Here is a 19,728-nt window from a genome sequence, read left to right as displayed (position 1 = left end):
TGAGAGCCATTTTTTATTAGTCCTCACTTATCTTTTTCTGCTTCATTCTCAAATCCTCGCTTTCAAAAGTAAATATTTAATTAGTGTTCATTGCCTAATGTGGGTAGTTTTGTTCCCATAAGACTGTTTGGTAAATTATAGTTGAGGGGATGGTGTTCTGGTGTAATGGGTAAAGCCACCCCCTGTGACATCAGCATCCCATATGTGTGGGCAGTTCGAGTCCTGGCTGTACCACTTCCAATCCAGATCCCTGCTAATGCTCCTTGGAGGATAGCCCAAGTGCTTGGACCCCTGCATTGCTGTGGGAGAGCTGGAGGAAGCTCCTGGCTTTGGACTGACCCAGTTCTGGCCATTGTGGCCATTTGGAGAGCAAACCAGCAGATGGAGGATCTCTTTTCTCCCTGCTTCTCGCCCTGTAACTCTGCCTTTCAAATAAATAAATGAACAAATAAATAAATCTTAAAAAATAGTTGTTGAATATGAGAGAATTATGATTTAGCTTGTTTTTAAGAAAATGTTTAATGTTGATAAATACATTTAGAAGAAATAAAAATATTTAATTTTTCAAACTGAAATATTAGTTACTGTTTTGGAATATACCCTTGTAGTTTTACTTTCTTTTTTCTTTCTGTATTTAAATGCATTTTCCTAAGGAAATTGTATGCATAGCTTTTTTTTTTTAACCAAGTGTTTGTTAACTTTGAAAACTTAATTTTTTTGTTATGATAAAATATATAAGCTTTAATTTATTATTTTAGCAACTTTGAAGCATACAGTTCAGTGGCATTAAGAACATTCACATTCCATCCATCTTCAGAATATCCTCATTGTCGCTCCCCTCTTCGTGGGGGAACGACACAGGACCCTGCGTTGTTCTTTTGTCTGCTCGGCCCTCCCCGGGTTTGCTGCTGGTCCTTCCCGGGTTGGCTGCCGTCCCTTCCACCTCCATGGAGGGGCGGCTCCCCCTGCCACTTTCCCCACTTCCGCGGGGGAGTGGCACACTGGCGGCCGGCTCTTTCGGGGGCTGCTCAGATGTTATCCGGATGTTCCTGGTGCATGTTGTCTCTCTCCTCCTTTATAGTCCTCTTCCACCAATCCCAACTCTGCTACCCACATGCCGAGCACGCTGCTCTCCTCCAATCAGGAGCAAGATCAGCTTCTGCAGCTCATCAGTCAAATTGGCGAGAGGCAGCTGTGTAGAAGTTGTTTACTCCTCTCCCAGCGCCATATTGTGGGAGAGCAGATGCATAGAATAAGTCTTAATTCCAGTAACTTAGTCTAGTCTGAGTTGCTCCCCACACTCATCATTAGTCTTCTGTAGTGACGGTTTTTGTGTGGTATTTTGCCTTATGATTGTGTTCTTATGACTGAATTCCTAATTTTTTTAAAAGATTTATTTATTTATTTGAAAGTCAGAGTTACACAGAGAGAGAAGGAGAAGCAGAGAGACAGAGAGGTCTTCCATCTGCTGGTTCACTTCCCAGATGGCTGCAACGGCTGGAGCTGTGCCGATCTGAAGCCAGGAGCCGGGAACTTCTTCCTAGTCTCCCACGTGGGTGCAGGGGCCCAAGGATTTGCACCGTCCTCTGCCACTTTCCCAGGCCATAGCAGAGAACTGGATAGAGAGTGGTGCAGCCAGGTCTCTAGCCAGCACCCTTATGGGATGGCAGCACTGCAGGAAACGCTTTGCCCCCTATGCCACAGCGCTGGCCCCTGAATTCCTTATTTTGTATGAACACTATGGTTGTGACCATAGCCATATTTATTCATTAGACACATATATAAGGTACTTTAAAAAGTTTATGGAGAAATGGAATTAAAAGTATGACTTTATTTTGGTGTGAAACTTTTTGAACTTCATGCATGGCTTATCAGATACACGTTTTCCACATATTCTGAGAAAAATAAGCTCACTTTTAATTCTATTTTTCTATACACTTAATTTTTTTTTTTTTAAAGATTATTTGTTTGACAGGCGGAGTTACAGAGACAGAGGGAAAGACACACACACACAGAGAACTTCCATCTGCTATTCACTCCCGAAATGGCTGCAAATGGCTGAAGCCAGGAGCCTGGGACTCCATCTGAGTCTCCCATGTGGGTGCAGTGGCCTGACCACTTGGACCATCTTCTGCCTTCCCAGTTTTATTAGCAGGGAACTGGATCAGAAGTGGAGCAGCCAGGACTTTAACTGGTGCTCACATGGGATGTTGGCATTGCTAGTAGCAGCTTAACCTGCTGCTCTACAACACTGATCCCATATTTACTTCAAAGAACTACAGAGAGAGGGAGAGAAAGAAATGTTTCATCTGCTGGTTCACCTAAATTGCTGTAACAGCCAGGGCTGGGCAAGGCCAAACCAGGAGCCTGGAGCTCCATCCTGGTCTCCCACGTGGGTGGCAGGGCCCAAGCACTTGGCACATCAACAGGAAGCTGGATAGGAAATGGAGCAGCCAACTTGAACTGATGCTCTGATACAAGATGCCAGCATTGCCAGCAGCTGGTTAACCTGCTGTGCCACAACACTATCTCCCCGCCATGCGACTTATGAAGTACCCTCATATCTGTTGAAAATGCACTGTGGGCCAGTCCCTGTTCTCTGCTCTTGTGGGAATACCATGGTTTATTCTAATATATGTCTCCAGGCACTTGTGTGTCAGGGCTGTTGTTCTAAGCCCTGTTAACTGTCCCAACAGCAGACTGTAGACAGTCACTGTGTTTATTTAAGTTGTATTTTCCTAGATAAATTACTGCAGGTAAAACAACTAAGTCACAGGATGTATAAAATAAATCTATTTGCTTTCAGCATTCCCAAAACAAAGCTCTGTTAGGTTGCTAGTGTGGCCAGGGCCCTGCAGACAGGCACAAGAAGCAAATCACGAGTGTCTGCTGATGTTGTTGACCAAATGGCCTTTGCTGTAGGTGCTTGCTGAGCAGTGACTTATGGAGACAGAGGAGCTCGCTGGCACTGCTGTTAAGCACATCTCTTAGCCATGAGTGGACAGATTATCCTAGGGTTCTGTGATCTTGTGTTTAGATACTGCGCTGTTTTATTTCAGAACCTTGGAAAGAAAAAGTATATGTATGATGCAACCGTTTCTAGAATATATGTTATGCTAAATGATACAGTTCAAACTGATTGTACCTACATAGAATAGCTTAGATAACTAAAATACAAGTTCACTTGGATTAGCAAATCATTGGGACTTTTAAGAAAAAGGGTTATAGATGAACATTTTCTTACCAATAGCTACTAAAATGAATTGGGCATATACAGTCAATACATATGCTGTATATATGAAATAACCTAAATAGTTTTAAAGTTAACTTATCAGTCATCAATGCTTGGTTGAATACGTTATTCAAGAACCATCTAATATTTGAATGTAATTGGTTTCCCTGTATTATTAATTAGATACTGACTTCAGCTAATGAACACTGATCCAGGAAGTCTCTCAAAGGGCTGGTTCCAAGTGGGATGTGCTCACATTGATCAGTGAAACTAACCTTTGTTCTAACTGGTCAATGCTTCCATGGCACCCATTGTTAAATATCTTGAATATCATTCTTGGTTTCCCACACATAGTTTTGACTGAAAATGTGTTATAAGATATTTCATTATCTGATATATATGCTTAATTGCTGGTTTGTGGTATCAGATGAGAATCTTCCACATTTTTATTTTCAAACCATAAAATTTGGTCACTTTAAGTCTATAACATGTTTTAAAAAGTCTTAGATAAATATTTATTGGTATATAACATGGTTAAAAAAAAAGCCAGTCTTATTTATATAGAACCTAATATCCAGAGCTGTCAGTCATTCATCTTGTTGTATAAAGATAGAACAAAAGTAAACAAAATGGTGAGAACCCCAAACACAAAAGCACCAGGCATCATACTACCAACCAAAAAAAAAAAAAAAGATCTAACATCCCATGTACTTCATGGTTTCATCGAGTTCAAGAATTGGAGTGTTTTGACTATTGGTGGTTAATCTTCTAAACCTTTGAGGGTAGGTAAGCAGATGGGGCTATCGAGGTGGAAAGAACAAGTTACCTGGGAAAGAAAGAGAAGGTGAGACCCTCCAGCCTAGCTGGCCAGCAGTTAGGCATTTAGCCAGTGTTGTGGTCAAAGGGACTAAAGGAGGAAAGTAGCATTTTGCCTTCGGAAAAGTATCTGTGTTAGACTACCTCTAAGGTCATATGGCCACATCTGTGTTATTGTTTCTGTGGAGAAAAATGAACCAAATGGTTGTCCAGGTTTAGGGTCACTGCCACAAGGCCATTCACAATGGTTACTCTTGGGAATATTAGTTCATTGTGGCAATGAATGGGAATCTCTCTGATCACTGAACTAATTATATTCCACTTGGTGTTTTAAAAGAAAGGGGGCAGAATTAGGCGTCGCAGTTAAAGTGCTGGGTAAGATGCTCACAACTTATATGCAATGCCTGATTTTGAGTCCCATCTCTACTCCCTATTTCAGTTTCCTGCTCTGTGCACTCTGGGAGGCACCAGGTGATGGCTCAGTCAGTTAGGCCTGTGCCCCCCACGTGGGTGACTTGCATTGTCTTCCCTGCTCCTGGCTTTGGCCTACCTCAGCCTTGGTCATTTCAGGCATTTCAGGAGTGATCCAAGATGGTAGCTCTTTTGTCTTTCTGCCTCTCAAATAAAATTTTTTTTTTAAGAAAAAGAAGATACATAGTGTATCATAGAAAAATCTGTCAAAAAATGAAAAGCTAAAATTAAATCCTTGGGTGGCATGTTGGTGTCTAGAAATTTTGACCTTCTGGACCACTTACTCCTGTACATACTTGGAAGGTTATTGCATGAAAATAAAAGTCACTTTCTTATAGTAACCAGCAAGGTTTGAATGCTTAAGGTTGCTTTCTTCTTTAGTTTCAAAGTATTTTATGCCAAATAATCTCTATTTCTCTCTCTCTCTTTTTTTTTTTTCCTGTTGGTTAGCCTTATTAGAAAGAAGGCTGGAGGGCTGGAGTCAGCAGCTACAATAAGAACCAAAGTGTTTGTGTGGGGACTGAATGACAAGGACCAGCTGGGCGGCCTGAAAGGCTCTAAGGTATCTCCCCTCCAGGCTGAAGTTCCTGCATCACCTGTCTCGATGTGACTGAAGAAGAGTTCCCTGGTGCCTTTGTCTGCCAGGGGCTCAGCAGCAGCCAAACCTCTTTTGAAGTTTTGTAATAATTTTATCTTCTATACAAGGGGACTTCAAAAAGTTCATGGAAAAATGGAATTAAAACATAAGTTCACTTTGGTGCAAAAATATTGTAATTCAGGCATAATTTTTTTCATAATATGCATTTCCATTAACTTTTCGGAGACACCCTATGTTGAATTTTCTTTTCAGATGAGTATCTATTATTTATTGGATAATATGCAAAGCAACATATCACATATATTACCTTAATCATTTCTCATGACAACCTCTATAAGGTATGTAGGTATTATGTCTACATCTTAGAGATAATGCAATAGTTTCAGAAAGAATAAGCCACTTGACTATTATCACACTGTTAGTAAGAAGCCAAACTTTAATGTCATCCTAATCTGTCACACAAACAAAGACAGCCATGACAAAGATAAAATTTATCTTCATGTATGAAAGATCCATGTTTTCAAAGAGAAGCAAAATCTTTATTTTATAATTACATACAGCATAAGTGCCATCACTGAAAAACAGGTGTTTCTATATAATTGTTCGAGCTTGTCGCTACATTAGAAATGGCAAATATCAGTGAAGCTGCCCAGTAAGCCCTCTGAAACAAAGCCCCGATGAAATGGGTATTTACATTCAATACAAGCATGGGATTTTATCTTGTAGGTATACTCTTGCATTGATATGTATACTAACTGTAAGTTTAAGGTTGTCATTGTAAGAGCAAAAGAACAGCTGAAACATTCACCAAGAGCATGTTAAACAACTTGTGGTATATCCATTCAACAGACTCTAATGCAGCCAACAAAGGACTCCTTGTTCCTTACATACTGACATGGAATGATCTCCATTAAAAAAATAAAAAGGCAAGGATCAGATTTTATTTATGGTTGTTCCCACCTGTTTAGGCACAGACTGTTTCTCAGAAGCACATGGGAAACTGCTTCCAGTGTCTTCCTGAGGAAGAGGAGCCAGGAAACAGGAGTGGGAGAGGCTGTTTGCACAAAACAACTTTCGTATCTTGACCTATGGGGAAAGTCAACTATTCAAATTTGTTTAATTAAAAAAATAGACTGATAACTTGATATTCGACAAATCACCAGAGCAATTTCTGATTTCAGAATAAACCAGAAATTGTAGGGAGAAACAGAAATTCTTCTTGAGAAGCTGATTCTATGATGTATTTGGACCCCCATTTTTGTTATAATACTATAAAATTAGAAAGTACTTATACTTTTTTAATATGAAAAGGCATAAAATTTTCTTTAGACAGCTTTTCACTTATCTATCATGTAATATCAAATGCACCTGTATTCCCGACCGTCATTCTTTTGAGAGACATGTGAGATCAAATACATCACTAGGGAAAACTTACGTACTAAACAGACTGAACTCTGAGACAAAGACCATTATTTTGAATATTCCTGACAGGATTCTTAGAATATAATTCCTCAGTTAATGAATAATAAATTAATTTACTGGCTAAATTATCAAGTATGGAGCTTCCTTATAGTATAAAGTAAATGGATAATTCATCAAAAAGTGGCTTCTAGATATTAATTACTTCAAAACAACAAAGTGTAGCAATAGATATTTATAAAGGACCCATTGTAACTGCTAAGCTGTAAAATGAGTATTATTTGTATCTATCTTATCAGCTATACAAAAGTCATCAATTTTTCTTTTGACCAAAGGTAGTAGAAGTTCTAAAGAATAAGGGGGAGACTACTAATTAAAGGTCATTTTTACTAATTTAGCACCATAATTTCAGCCTTAGGACCTCCCAAACAGCTGGAAGGAGGACAAGAGAAAGCGCAAGGATGCTATAAATGTAAGGGTAGTTCTTAACTTCTGACCTCATTTTTTCTGAGGCAACACAGGGTCCAGGCAAATAAGAAAGTCGCTGAAGTTGGAGAGATAAAGATAGAATCACTGTATCCAGAAGGCAATGCTGGCGTCAGTCTCATGAACTGGGGGATTTCTTTCTAGCATCCAAGTGCTTGTTAATTTCTTCAAGCTTTTTAGCTAACTTTGGTATGTCACAGTGCTGAGCCAGATAATTCCAACCACAGTGCCAAAAGTTAAATCCAAGCAGGACGTGGAACATGTTGTCAGCCGGAAGAGCAAGGATGGCACAAAGGGTGGCTACAGTTCCGCGGACTGAGCTGAGCCTCTGCTATGCTGAATTTTAAATTAACTTTTGAAAGTAATTTTTTTCTACTTTTTTTTGTGAGAAATCTTTTTTTTGAGGAATTCAAACTTTAGGAACATAGTGATTCTTCTCACTACTGTACCCACCCTCCCACTTATATTCACACCCCTTTTTCTCCTCCCTCTCCTATTCCTATTTTTTATTGAGATCTATTTTCAGTTAATTTTATACACATACTATTAGCTCTGTTCTAACAGTTCAACAGGTAGTATGAAAAAAGGCAAAAAAACTTTGAGATGTAATGAAATAATTCTTTATGTGAACTAACAGACATTATCAAATTCAATTTCTTAAAAGTTTTCATCCAGGGGCCAGCACTGTGTCACAATGGGTAAAGCTGCCGTCTGTAATGTCAGCACCCTGTATGGGTGCCAGTTCAAGTTCTACTTGCTTTTCTTCTGATCCAACTCTGCTATAACCTGGGAAAGCAGCGGAAGATGGCCCACGTGTTTGGGTCCCTGTACCTGCCTGGGAGACCCAGAAGAAGTGCCTGGCCCCCGGCTTCTGATAGGCCCAGCTCCGGCCGTTGTGGCCATTTGGGGAGTGACCAGTGGATGGAAGATCGCTCTCTGCCTCTGCCTCTGCCTCTGCCTCTAACTCTGCCTTTCAAATAAATAAATCTCCAAACAAAACAGAACAAAACAAACCTTTCTATCCTTGGAAAAATAGCGTGTTTAGGTAAAGTTATATTATTGTTTTATAAGGTAGAAAATAACATTTTTTTTTTAAGAGAGAAAGGCAGAGTTACAGAGAGACAGACTTATTCAGAGTCTCCCACGTAGGTATAGGGGCCCAAGCACTTGGACCATCTTCTACTGCTTACCCAGACCATGAGCAGGGAGCTGGATCAGAAGCGGAGCAGCTGGGACTTCCATCCCGTACCTATATGGGATGCTGGCACAGCAGGCAGGTGCTTAGCCTACTACTATAGCACCGGCCCCAAAAAATCAACTTTTGAAAAGATGTGACAAGTGCATTGGTGAAAATTGTAGACTGTATTTATTTTGCCTTTAATACAGTGAAAATTTTTACTTGCTTTGTACAAAATGATGTGTAAAAAGGCCATAAAGGTATGAAGATGAGCTAGATGTGATTTCTGACCCCAGATTACTCTGGTGTGAAATAATCTCTATAGAGAGAATGCCTTTTGAGCACAGAGAACCAAACAAATCACACAGATGCATGGGCCTACACTTGTCATAATCTTTGAGGAACTTGTTATAGGTACAGCCCTTCATGTTCTCATTTAACATGTTAATAAGTCATGAAACCATGGGAAGCTGTGTCATAGCTTCTCTACTGTTGACATACTTAATCCTATAGGTAATTGGATAAAAGGTTAATTTGTAAAGAATTTGAAGTTGTGTAGAAGAAAAAGATCAGATTTTTAAAAAGAGTCTCTATAACAAATGATGCATTTGATCTGGAGCTGAATTCAGTGCCACCTACATTACTCAGTGTTTCTAGTCTGAGGAGCCACGACAGATTCTTTCACATTTCAGTACCCGCAGACAGTTTCTCTTTTCAGATGAGCATGTTTACCTCCCTTTAGTATTCTCCATCATAAGTTCCCTACTTACCTGCACTGTTGATAAATGAGAAATAAAGTTAGAGCTCATTTATTTGAACTTTTTTCTGTCAAAGTACAGCTAATTTTTGTCTGTATTTGAGCAACCTTGAGTTACATTGTGTTTGAAGGCTTCTGACCTCCATTTTGGGAGTGGGCAAGGGCAGTAGCGCTGAGGCGCTGGCTGTGTTGGAAGCTGGGACCCTGCCTGCTGTCACACTTGGAGTCTTCCCAAGGGACAGTGCCAGTCTGCACAGCTGTGATGAAATTCCTTTCTTCATTGTAGTAGTGCCAATATAATAATTTCTTATACACAGAATCATGAAAGTTTCTTAGACAAAGGTTCTAAGGATTTTTTTTAAAGATTTATTTTATTTTATTTGAAAGGCAGTGTTAGAGAGAGAGGAATAGACACACACACACAGAGAGAGAGAGAGAGAGAGAGAGAGAGAGAAATATCTTCCATTAGCTGGTTCACTCCTCAAATGGCTGTGATGGCTGGGGCTGGGACAAGATGAAGTCAAGATCCCAGAATTTCATCCAGGTCTCTCCTTTGGGAGAAAGGGGCTCAAATGCTTGGGCCGTCTTCCAGTGCTTTCTCAGGCACATTAGCTGGATTGGAAGTGAAGCAACCAGGACTTGAACCAGTGTTTATATGGACACTGGCATCTCAGGCTGTGGCTTAGCCCATTATGCCATAATGCCACCCTCAAGGATTTTAAATTAAATCACACTCATCTACCTGATGGGAAATTTAAGCATTTAATTTCTTAGAGATGTTTGACTCAGAATCAGATAAAATGAACAGAACGGGGCCAGCTCTGTGGCATGGTGGTTAAGCCTCTACCTGCGGTGCCAGCATCCCATATGGGCGCAGGTTCATGTACCAGCCGCTTCTCTTCTGATCCAGCTCTCTGCTTGTGGTGTGGGAAAGCAGTAGAAGATGGCCCAAGTGCTTGGGCCCTGTATCCATGTGGGAGAACCAGAAGAAGCTCCTGGCTCCTGGCTTCCAGTCAGCCTAGCACCGGCTGTTGTGGCCATATGGGAAGTGAACCAGAGGATGGAAGATCTCTCTGTCTCTCCTTCTTTCTGTCTAACTCTAGCTCTCAAATTGAAAAAAAAAAAAAAAAAGAGCAAAAGAACAGGACATGATTTGGAATAATAATTTACCAGATGTTTGCTTTTATCTTTATGTTGTGTATGTTTTTTTTTTCTTTTTTCATTAAGAAAATGTTAAATGTTAAATATTTCCAAATAGAAAAATAAGGTATGGGCACTCATGTCTCTGGTACCAGCTTAAAAAGTTACTAGCAGCTGAGTGTGAGTTTATTACCTACCCCTCCCCTAAATTTGATTTATTTTAAAATTTCAATGTGTCGTTTTATCCATAAAATACTTCAATGTGTGCCTCTAAGAGATAAGAAGTTCTTTGTTTAATATAACCAAAGATTCCTTGTGTCATCTAGTAAGGTTGCTTGAGATTTTAAAACTATAAAGATGATCTTTTTTCTTTCTCTGCTTTTTAAAAAAACCCTATTCTAGATCAAAGTACCGTCATTCTCTGAGACTCTGTCTGCTCTGAACGTGGTGCAGGTGGCTGGTGGTTCTAAAAGTTTATTTGCAGGTATGATAAGTCTATTATTAAAATAATTTTTAATTATTCTTGGCACGTAAAAATTAGTCTTTATGTTGTTAAAAGTGAGACCTCTCCTGGCTCTTGTTCTTTGCAGTGACTGTGGAGGGGAAGGTCTATGCCTGTGGAGAAGCCACCAATGGCCGGCTGGGGCTTGGCATTTCCAGTGGGACGGTGCCTATCCCAAGGCAGATCACAGCCCTTAGCAGCTATGTTGTCAAGAAGGTGGCTGTTCACTCAGGTACAAACAAGTTCAGTGTCAACACTCGTGTGTAGTAAGCATGTTGTTTCTACTCTACAAATAACTAAGACCCTTAAATAACTTTCTGAAGTGTTTATGCATTGTTTTTCAGGTTTTTACTTAATAGGAATAAAAATTAGATAATGTGCAACTCTGGGTGGTCTAGAACTTAATTATTGCTACTAAATGAGATTTTTCTGGAGCCCAGAAGTTGTTGGCATTTCAGGCATGGGAATGTACCCTCAAGGATGGGGTTTGTGGTTTGTAACCAGGCTCTCAGGTCCACAGCATCCATGAAGTCATAAAGTTCTACATTTAAATAGGTGACATTTTTCTGGAAAAAGAGTTGGTAACTTCCATCAGATTCCCAAAAGTTTCTTTGAACCCCAGCGATGAGAAATATCCTTAAAAATGTCTACACTCTTCAATTTAGAGGACCTTAATTGAGTATTATTTTGAAGCTGTGTGCTAGGCCTCTGAGGAATGGAACTGAATTAGGTATATAAAACTCAGTTCATGCTTGTACTGCATAGGGTTAGGTCAGACAAGATAAAGTTTTATTTGCTCTTCTGGAGGTGAGGTCTGGGCCCATGTGGAGCTCTGTGTCCATGAGGATTGCTGGTTCTTTCTGTCCATCTTTGTGGGAAAAGTTCAAGGCCTAGGGCAAGAGGAAGAGGGCAGCTCTACACAGCCTGTCCTCCAACCCATGCAGCTCATCGTGAGACCAGAAGCCTGATCATTTATTCTCCTCTTCCCTCCTCCCTCCTCTTCATTTATTTATTTATTTGAAAGAGTTACAGAGTGAGAGTCAGAGAGAGAGAGAGAGAGAAAGAGATCTTTCATCTGCTGGTTCACTCTCCAAATTGTTGCAATGGCTGGGGTTGGGCCAGTCTGAGGTCAGGAGTCTGGAACTCCATCATGGTCTCCCACGGGGGTGCAGGGGCAAGGACTTAGGCAGTCTTCTGCTGCTTTCCGAGGCACGTTATCAGGATGCTGAATTGAAAGTGGAATAGCCCCTCTAACTGGTATCCGCATGGGATGCTAGCGCTAGCATTGCAGGTGGCAGCTTAGTCTGCTGCACTACATTGCCAGCCCCCGAAAACCTTCTTTCTGTGACTTCTCAGAAGAGGGGAGAATGAATGTCGGGAACTAAGAACCCTGTCTGCCACACTGATCTCAGAGCCCAGGAGCTGGCAGGGGCTCTGATGTATAAGAAGTCATGTATTTGATCCTACATGAGGTATGTAGAGTGGGAGAAGATCCCATGTTGGGGAAAGAACCTCAGCTGATCTGTTTTGGGAAGTGTGAGTTTAACGCCTTATTTGCAAATCATGGTACTTAGTAGTTCCACTGTTGGGGTGCTTTTCTCAAAAGCTTAAATTGCTGTTGTATTTGACTGTTTCTGATCACAATTGCACTTATTTTTACTTTGTCTATCTAGATTTTGATCTTTTACACATTTGACACAATAGGAGCCTGTTACTCATGAGTATTATTGTCCCTGTTCTTTGCAAGTAGAATTCTCAAGTTGAAATTTGTAGTTTAATTAAAGTTCATTTATTTTTTTTAAAGTTCAGTTATTTTTCATGTATGTCATCCAGAAAGCTTAACTTCAATGTTGATCTCATTTACTCATTTGACACATATTATTTGAGTACATGCTGCATGCCAGGCAAAATGGGCTGTGAACTTTTTGTGCAGTGCCCTTTGCCAACCCATGCATTTCTGAATGTTTCAGGTGGCCGGCACGCTACAGCTTTAACTGTTGATGGGAAAGTGTTTTCCTGGGGTGAAGGAGATGATGGAAAACTCGGCCACTTCAGCAGAATGTAAGAATATTTTCTTCAGTAAGCATCTGTTACTGATGATAATGATGAATGCTTTTTGGTAGTTATTTTGCAGGAAATTAAAATAGCATGGGTTATTTATGGAAATGGGCTTTTAAGAAATTTAAAATGTATATATTTTATATGGATGAATGTAATTTTTCCTTACGTATTCTAAGGTTTGAAAGATAAATTGATCTGCAGACTTTTTGTTGACCAAAGGTAGGTCAATGTAGATTTTTTTTCCTTTCTTAAAAGGATTTAATCTTATTTTAGGAACTGTGACAAGCCAAGGCTGATAGAGGCCCTGAAAACCAAGCGGATCCGGGACATTGCCTGTGGGAGTTCACACAGCGCGGCCCTCACATCCAGCGGAGAACTGTATACCTGGGGCCTTGGAGAGTATGGCCGATTGGGACATGGGGATAATACAACACAGCTAAAGCCCAAGATGGTGATTATACACATTTTTGTTGCTTACTCTCCGCTGATTTCGAGAGAAGATAAGCTTTGAGGCTAGGAAAATACATAGAGACATGTGCATTCTTGGCTTTCTGTCTGTGGAAAAATTTCCGTTGCTTTCTCAGTGCCTGTGCTTGATTTTGTTTTTAAATTTGTAATTGAACAGGTGAAAGTCCTTCTCGGTCACAGAGTAATCCAGGTGGCCTGTGGAAGCAGAGATGCACAGACGCTGGCTCTGACCGATGAAGGTAGGCGCTGTGCTGATGATAAGTTTTGGGTTGGGTAGGGATGTTATGAGGCGCTGGCCTAAAGTATGTTTTTCTAAATCTAGGTTTGGTATTTTCTTGGGGTGATGGTGACTTTGGAAAACTGGGCCGGGGAGGAAGTGAAGGCTGTAACATTCCCCAGAACATTGAGAGACTAAATGGACAAGGCGTGTGCCAGATTGAGTGTGGAGCTCAGTTCTCTTTGGCTCTTACCAAGTCAGGAGTGGTTTGGACATGGTACGTAACCTCCACCTATCACCAGGATGTCCAGCTTGCCGGAGGTGTTCAGGAAGCCCCAGCTCACCCTGCACGTAGCCTGGGGTGATTGTGAGCTGTTATGTTCTTACTCACCCAGGCATCTTTGTCCTTTTATTTATTGGGTTTAATGAGAGTATTACAGGAAGATGTTTCCCTTTGTAACTGGTTTATTTGGAAATGAACACTAGAGAAATTTTAGTCCATTTACTTTTCTTGTACATTGGGTGAGGTTTATGTAAAGGGTTTCTTCCACTTTGTTATCATACCTGAAATTTAATGAGAACATGGGAGCAAAACAGACTTCTGAATCCTTTGATCCTTAAAAAGTTCACGTGTATGTCTTGTGAATGCTTTTGTTATTAAAGTGCAAAGGCGTGGGCACCTAGACCTACCTTAGATGCTGTGTTGGGCCTCGTTGCCAGCGGTCTGACCAGAGGCAGCTTGTGAAGGACCTAGACCAGGTAGACTTTGGAGCGGCATTTGTAGTTGTATGTCTTGTTTTCAGTAGCTATATGAAAACATATATAGTAACTGAAATATAAAGGACATATTATAGAATTAAAGCGCTTGCTAGCAGCATTACTGAATTAGTGGTGAATGATTTTACAATGTAAGTTCCAAGACCTTGGGTGCTGTGTGTGATGTTATCACTGAGCTGGCTCTAGAAGATGTGAGGCAATGAATTTTTTTTTTTTTTTTTTTTTTTTTTTGTGGCATAGCCAGACCATAACTTACAGTAATACTTGCACTGTTGTGCTTTTCTCAGGGGGAAAGGGGACTACTTCAGACTGGGCCATGGCTCTGATGTGCATGTGCGGAAACCACAGGTGGTGGAAGGACTGAGGGGGAAGAAGATTGTGCACGTGGCTGTTGGTGCCCTGCACTGTCTGGCAGTCACGGACTCGGGGCAGGTAAGGCTGCAAGTGGCCTCGCAGCAGCTGTATCCTAACAGGGTGGTCATGATATGGCCCTTGTCTTGTAGAAACTTCATTTAAAAAATACTTTATTTTTTTGAAAGACAGAGAAAGACTTACAGATATAGACATCTCCTGTCATCTGTTCACTTCCTAAATACCTGCAACAGCTGGGCCAAAGCCAGGAGCCCTAACTCAGGCTGGGTCTCCCGTATGGGTGGCAGGGACCTAGGTGCTTGGGCTCTCACCTGCCTCCACCCGTGGTACCTGTTAGCAGGAAGCTAGAATTGGAGGTAGAGTCAGTACCTGAACGCAGCATTTCTATATGGGACTGGGCATCTCAAATGGTGGTTTAACAGACGCACCAAACAGTGTCTCCTTGAAATAGTAATTCTTGATGAAATAAGATGAGTCATAGTATTTGAAATACCATCGGGGTGGGACAGTATCCATTTTGTTTAATTGGAATATCTTCTCTCTTATGCACAGGTTAGGGGAGGCATTTGGGAAAGGGTCATTCTTACTCTAAAGTCCATGTGAAAAGATTGTCATTGGAGGTGCTCCTACTGTTAAGGTTTTAGCAATATTTTACTGTAGAGAATTGATAGCTAGTAGGAGAGATACATACTTATTTTTGGAGAGAATTTCTTATCTTTGAGGCAGAAAGAGAAAGAGTGAGCAAGAGAGAGAAAAACTCCCTTCCAGTGATCCACTTTCCTTATATCCATAATGGCTGTGGGAGCCAGGAACTCAATGCAGGTCTCCCACGTGGTTGTCAGGGACCCAATAACTCGAGCCGTCACCACTGCCTCCCAGGTGCTGCATTAGCCGGAACCAGGAATCGGAAGTCGGACCTGGGTGTCAAACCTGGCTACTCTGATGTGGGATGTGGACTTCTTAACTGCTCTCTTAACCACTAGCCTAAATGTCTGCCTCCATACTTCATTTCAGAAAGTTAATACTTAAAAGTATTACTCAATCTACTGATTTGAGATGTGTATATAATGACTGGCTCATATTTTAAAATTCATTTATGAAAACAACTTACAAACTTTTTTTTAAATAAAACTGAATTAAAAATAAAGTATGTTCTGTAATTCTATAAGGCCAAGAAGTAAAATGAGTAAATTGGTTTTTTAAAATTGTTTTTTTTATTTGCAAAATAAAGGAAAAATATTGTTGCTCTTGAAGAGGAGACCCTCCCTACTTGTATAACAAAACCAAATAGGTGAATTATTGGATTAAGTAAACACTCATTAATTAGTCACTGGCAAGCATTGTCCTGCTTAAATTTTTCTTGGAATTGTAGTCACTGTGTAAAATAGTTTGTTTCTACTTTTAAGAGCTCGATTCTTTCATGTGCTTGCTCTCTCTCTCTCTGACACACACACACACACACAAACACACATATACACACATAAAATTTCAGAGAGAGAAACAGAGTTCTCTCATCTGCTGATTCATTCTCCAAATGCCTGTAATGGTTGGGCCAGACCAGGTCAAAGCCGGGAACTGGGAATGGTGAACTCCGCCTAGGTCTTCCACACAGCTGGCAGCTCCCACCTGAGCAGTGCTGCCTCCCAGCATCTGCATTAGCAGGAAGCTAGGACTTGAACCCAGGCACTCCGATATGGGGTGTGGGCATCTTAACCAGTGTCTTAGCCACCGTGCCAAATTCCCACCCCACATGGCACATACTTTAAGTGTTTTCGGATAAATTTAAAGAAAATGATATGAAATGTTGAAATCGTTGTTGATTCTTTTTTTTCCTGAACAGGTGTATGCTTGGGGTGATAATGACCATGGTCAGCAGGGCAACGGCACGACCACAGTGAATAGAAAGCCCACACTCGTGCAAGGCTTAGAAGGCCAGAAGATCACACGGGTGGCGTGTGGGTCATCGCATAGTGTGGCATGGACAACGGTAGATGTGGCCACGCCGTCTGTTCATGAGCCTGTCCTCTTCCAGACTGCACGAGACCCTTTGGGTGCTTCCTATTTGGGTAACATAGATAGATTTGTGTCTTCTCAGATCTTTCTGTAGGTTACTGTAACATTCTAGGTTTGTTTAGTTATGCCAACAGATTGGAAGGTGTAATGCTGTGCTTACAACACTGAATAGTAGAATTATGGTACACTCTCAACGCAACTTATACATGCTAAAATGGAGATCTTTCAAGAAAGTATAATGAAGATTCCCTCATTCATGACTGGATTAATTCTGGTAGTGTTGCCTCTGTGTGCAGAGAAGTTTCTTATTATAGGCTAGTGCAGAGCTTTGTATTTTTTAGCAGATTTATTTTGATATAATAGGCATAAAACAGACTGTACCTATTTGAAGTGTACAGTTTGATCAACTTTGAAGTATATGCACAGCTGTGAAAGCATCACCACAATGAAGAGAATGAGCACATCCACCACTCGAGGTTTCCTTCTGCACTTCTCAGCCCCTCCCTTCTGCTCTTAACTCCCCTTCCCTGGCCTCCCATAACCACTGACTTGCTTTCTCTCCCTGACCGTTCTGCATGTTTTAGAATTTTATAGAAATGGAATTATACAGTCTATATTCCTTTTTAAATAATTTTTTATTTACATAAGGTGAAGAGATTTTATATATTTCAAATATACAAATTTAGGAGTATATTTTTTATCTTACCTTTCTCAGCATTGAGACTCATCTGTGTTGCATCTATCAAAAGTTCATTCTTTTTTTTGTTGAATATTACCTCACTTATGAATAGGCTGTAGTTTGTTCATCCTTCATGTGTTGATGAACATTTGTGTTATTTTGACTTTACAAATAAAAATTGGTTACATTTGTTTTGGGTAAATTCTTAGGAGAGGAATGGTTAGATCATATAATCGGTGTTATGTTTAGCTTCTTTAGATACCTACACAGTGTTTTGCAAAGTGATTATTTTACTCTTACACACTTTTTGCCAACACATGATATGTTTAGCCTTTAGATTTAGTTATTCTGATAGATATATAGTGGTATCTTTTGGGGTTTTAATTTCCATTTAGTGACTAATGTCCAGCACCTTGCTTACCATCCAGATACCTTTTTTGGTGAAGGTCTGTTAAATTCTTTTGCTTGTATTTAAAATTAGGCTGATTATTTTCTTACTGAGTTTGAAAGTTCCTTGTAGATTCCAGATACAAATCTTTGGCAGTATATAATTTACAGATATTTTCTCTCAGTGTTGATCTTTTCATTCTCTTCACAGGTTAATTAAAAAAAAAAAAGATTTATTTTATTTATTTGAAAGACAGAGTGAGAGAGAGAGAGAGAGAGACAGAGAGAGAGAAAGAGACAGAGACAGAGACAGATATTGATTGACTGAGATTGATCTTCCATCTGCTGGTTCACTCCCCATATGGCTGCAATGGCTGGGGCTGGGCAAAGCAGAAACTAGGACCTAGGAGCTTTATCTGGGTCTCTCACATGGGTGCAGAGGCCCACGGACTTTTGCGCTCTCTACTTCCTTCTCAGGTGCATTAACAGGGAGCTGGATTGGAAGTGGAGCACTTGGGACCTGCGCTTGTGGCCACATGGGATGTTGGCACAAGGTGGTGGCTTAATGCACTACACCACAGTGCCAGTCCCTCCCCCTTAGATTAATTTTAAAGAGCAGAACATTTTAATTTAGATGAAGTGGCCGGCGCCGCAGCTCACAAGGCTAATTCTCTGCCTTGCGGCGCCGGCACACCGGGTTCTAGTCCTGGTCGGGGTGCCGGATTCTGAACTGGTTGCCCCTCTTCCAGGCCAGCTCTCTGCTGTAGCCAGGGAGTACAGTGGAGGATGGCCCAAGTGCTTGGGCCCTGCACCCCATGGGAGACCAGGAGAAGCACCTGGCTCCTGCCATCGGATCAGCGCGGTGCGCTGGCTGCAGCACGCCGGCCGCGGCGGCCATTGGAGGGTGAACCAACGGCAAAGGAAGACCTTTCTCTCTGTCTCTCTCTCTCTCTCACTGTCCACTCTACCTGTCAAAAAAAAAAAATTTAGATGAAGTCCAGATATTTTTTTTTTGATAGCTCATGCTTTTGGTATTGTATCTAAAAAACCTTTCCCTGATTCAAAGTCAAGATTCTTTTCCTGTCTTCTCATAGAAACTTTATAGTTTTAGACATTTAGGTCTATGCTTAATCTGGAATTACATTTTATATATGGTATGATGTTTGTATTGAGATTCTTTTTCCATCCTTTCACTTTCAGTCTGCGTGCATCTTTGTTGATAAGATGTGTTTCTTATAGGCAGCAGATAGATGGGTTTTGTTTTTTAATCCATTCAGCAGGCTGTGTCTTTTAACGGGGGATTTGAGACCATTTACATTCAGGGTGATTATTGTTAAGTACCAACTTTGTGCTGCCATGTTTCTGTGAATAGTTATAATTTCGCATTTTGGTTTTCCTTTGTGCTTTTACTGGGTCATTTTCTACGTTCATCTTCTTTCATTGTGATGCGTCCGTTTCTGCGTTTCTGTGTCTACCAAATCCTTGAGCACGTTTTGCAGGGCTGGGCAAGTAGTTAGGAATTCTTTCAGTTTCTGTTTGTTGTAGAAGATCTTTATTTCTCCTTCATTCATAAATGAGACCTTTGCAGGGCACAGTATTCTGGATGGACAGTTTTTTTCCTCTTAAGACTTGGAATGTATCTCACTATTCTCTCCTTGCTTGTAGGGTTTCTGATGAGAAATCTAGAGTGAGTCTGGGTTTCCTCTGAATGTGATTTGGCATTTCTCTGGTGCACGCTTCAAGATCTTTATGTTTTACTGTGGGTAGTTTCGCTACAATGTGTCATGGTAAAGATCTTTTCTGGTTGTGTCTATTGGGAGTTCTGTGTACCTCCTGCACTTGGATGTTGCTTTCTTTCTCCAGATTAGTGAAACTTTCTGTTGTTATTTCATTAAGAAAGCCTTCTAATCTTTTCTTTCTGCGCCTTCTAGAACTCCTAGTATCTGTTTGTTGGGTCACTTGATAGTATCTTGTAGATCTCCAACCGTGTCTTTTAGTTTCTAACTTTTTTTTTATGGTCTGATTGTAATATTTCCAGAAATTTGTCTTCTAGTTCTGATATCCTTTCTTCTGTTTCCCCTATTCTGTTGTTAAGGTTTTCCACAGCGTTTTTATTTGATCTATTGAATTCTTTATTTCTAGTATTTTATTCTGAC

The 19,728-nt window shown here is 40.6% G+C and overlaps 1 protein-coding gene across 2 annotated transcripts in view; it reads left to right on the top strand.

The window, feature by feature from the left end:
- The window catches only part of HERC2 (HECT and RLD domain containing E3 ubiquitin protein ligase 2), a 231,075-nt gene that overhangs the window by 158,356 nt on the left and 52,991 nt on the right, over positions 1–19,728 (top strand). For both annotated transcript variants that reach the window (XM_051822208.3, XM_051822209.3), the window contains exons 57-65: positions 4,970–5,081; positions 10,499–10,580; positions 10,687–10,830; positions 12,569–12,659; positions 12,933–13,110; positions 13,285–13,366; positions 13,450–13,621; positions 14,409–14,553; positions 16,334–16,559. In XM_051822208.3, coding sequence (XP_051678168.3) covers positions 4,970–5,081; positions 10,499–10,580; positions 10,687–10,830; positions 12,569–12,659; positions 12,933–13,110; positions 13,285–13,366; positions 13,450–13,621; positions 14,409–14,553; positions 16,334–16,559 — 1,232 coding nt within the window. The remainder of the gene's footprint in view (positions 1–4,969; positions 5,082–10,498; positions 10,581–10,686; positions 10,831–12,568; positions 12,660–12,932; positions 13,111–13,284; positions 13,367–13,449; positions 13,622–14,408; positions 14,554–16,333; positions 16,560–19,728) is intronic.

Source organism: Oryctolagus cuniculus, chromosome 12, assembly GCF_051225735.1.
Source record: "Oryctolagus cuniculus isolate XC-2025 breed Fujian yellow rabbit chromosome 12, ASM5122573v1, whole genome shotgun sequence".
NCBI lineage: Eukaryota > Metazoa > Chordata > Mammalia > Lagomorpha > Leporidae > Oryctolagus > Oryctolagus cuniculus.
This window is presented reverse-complemented; position numbering and strand designations above follow the sequence as displayed.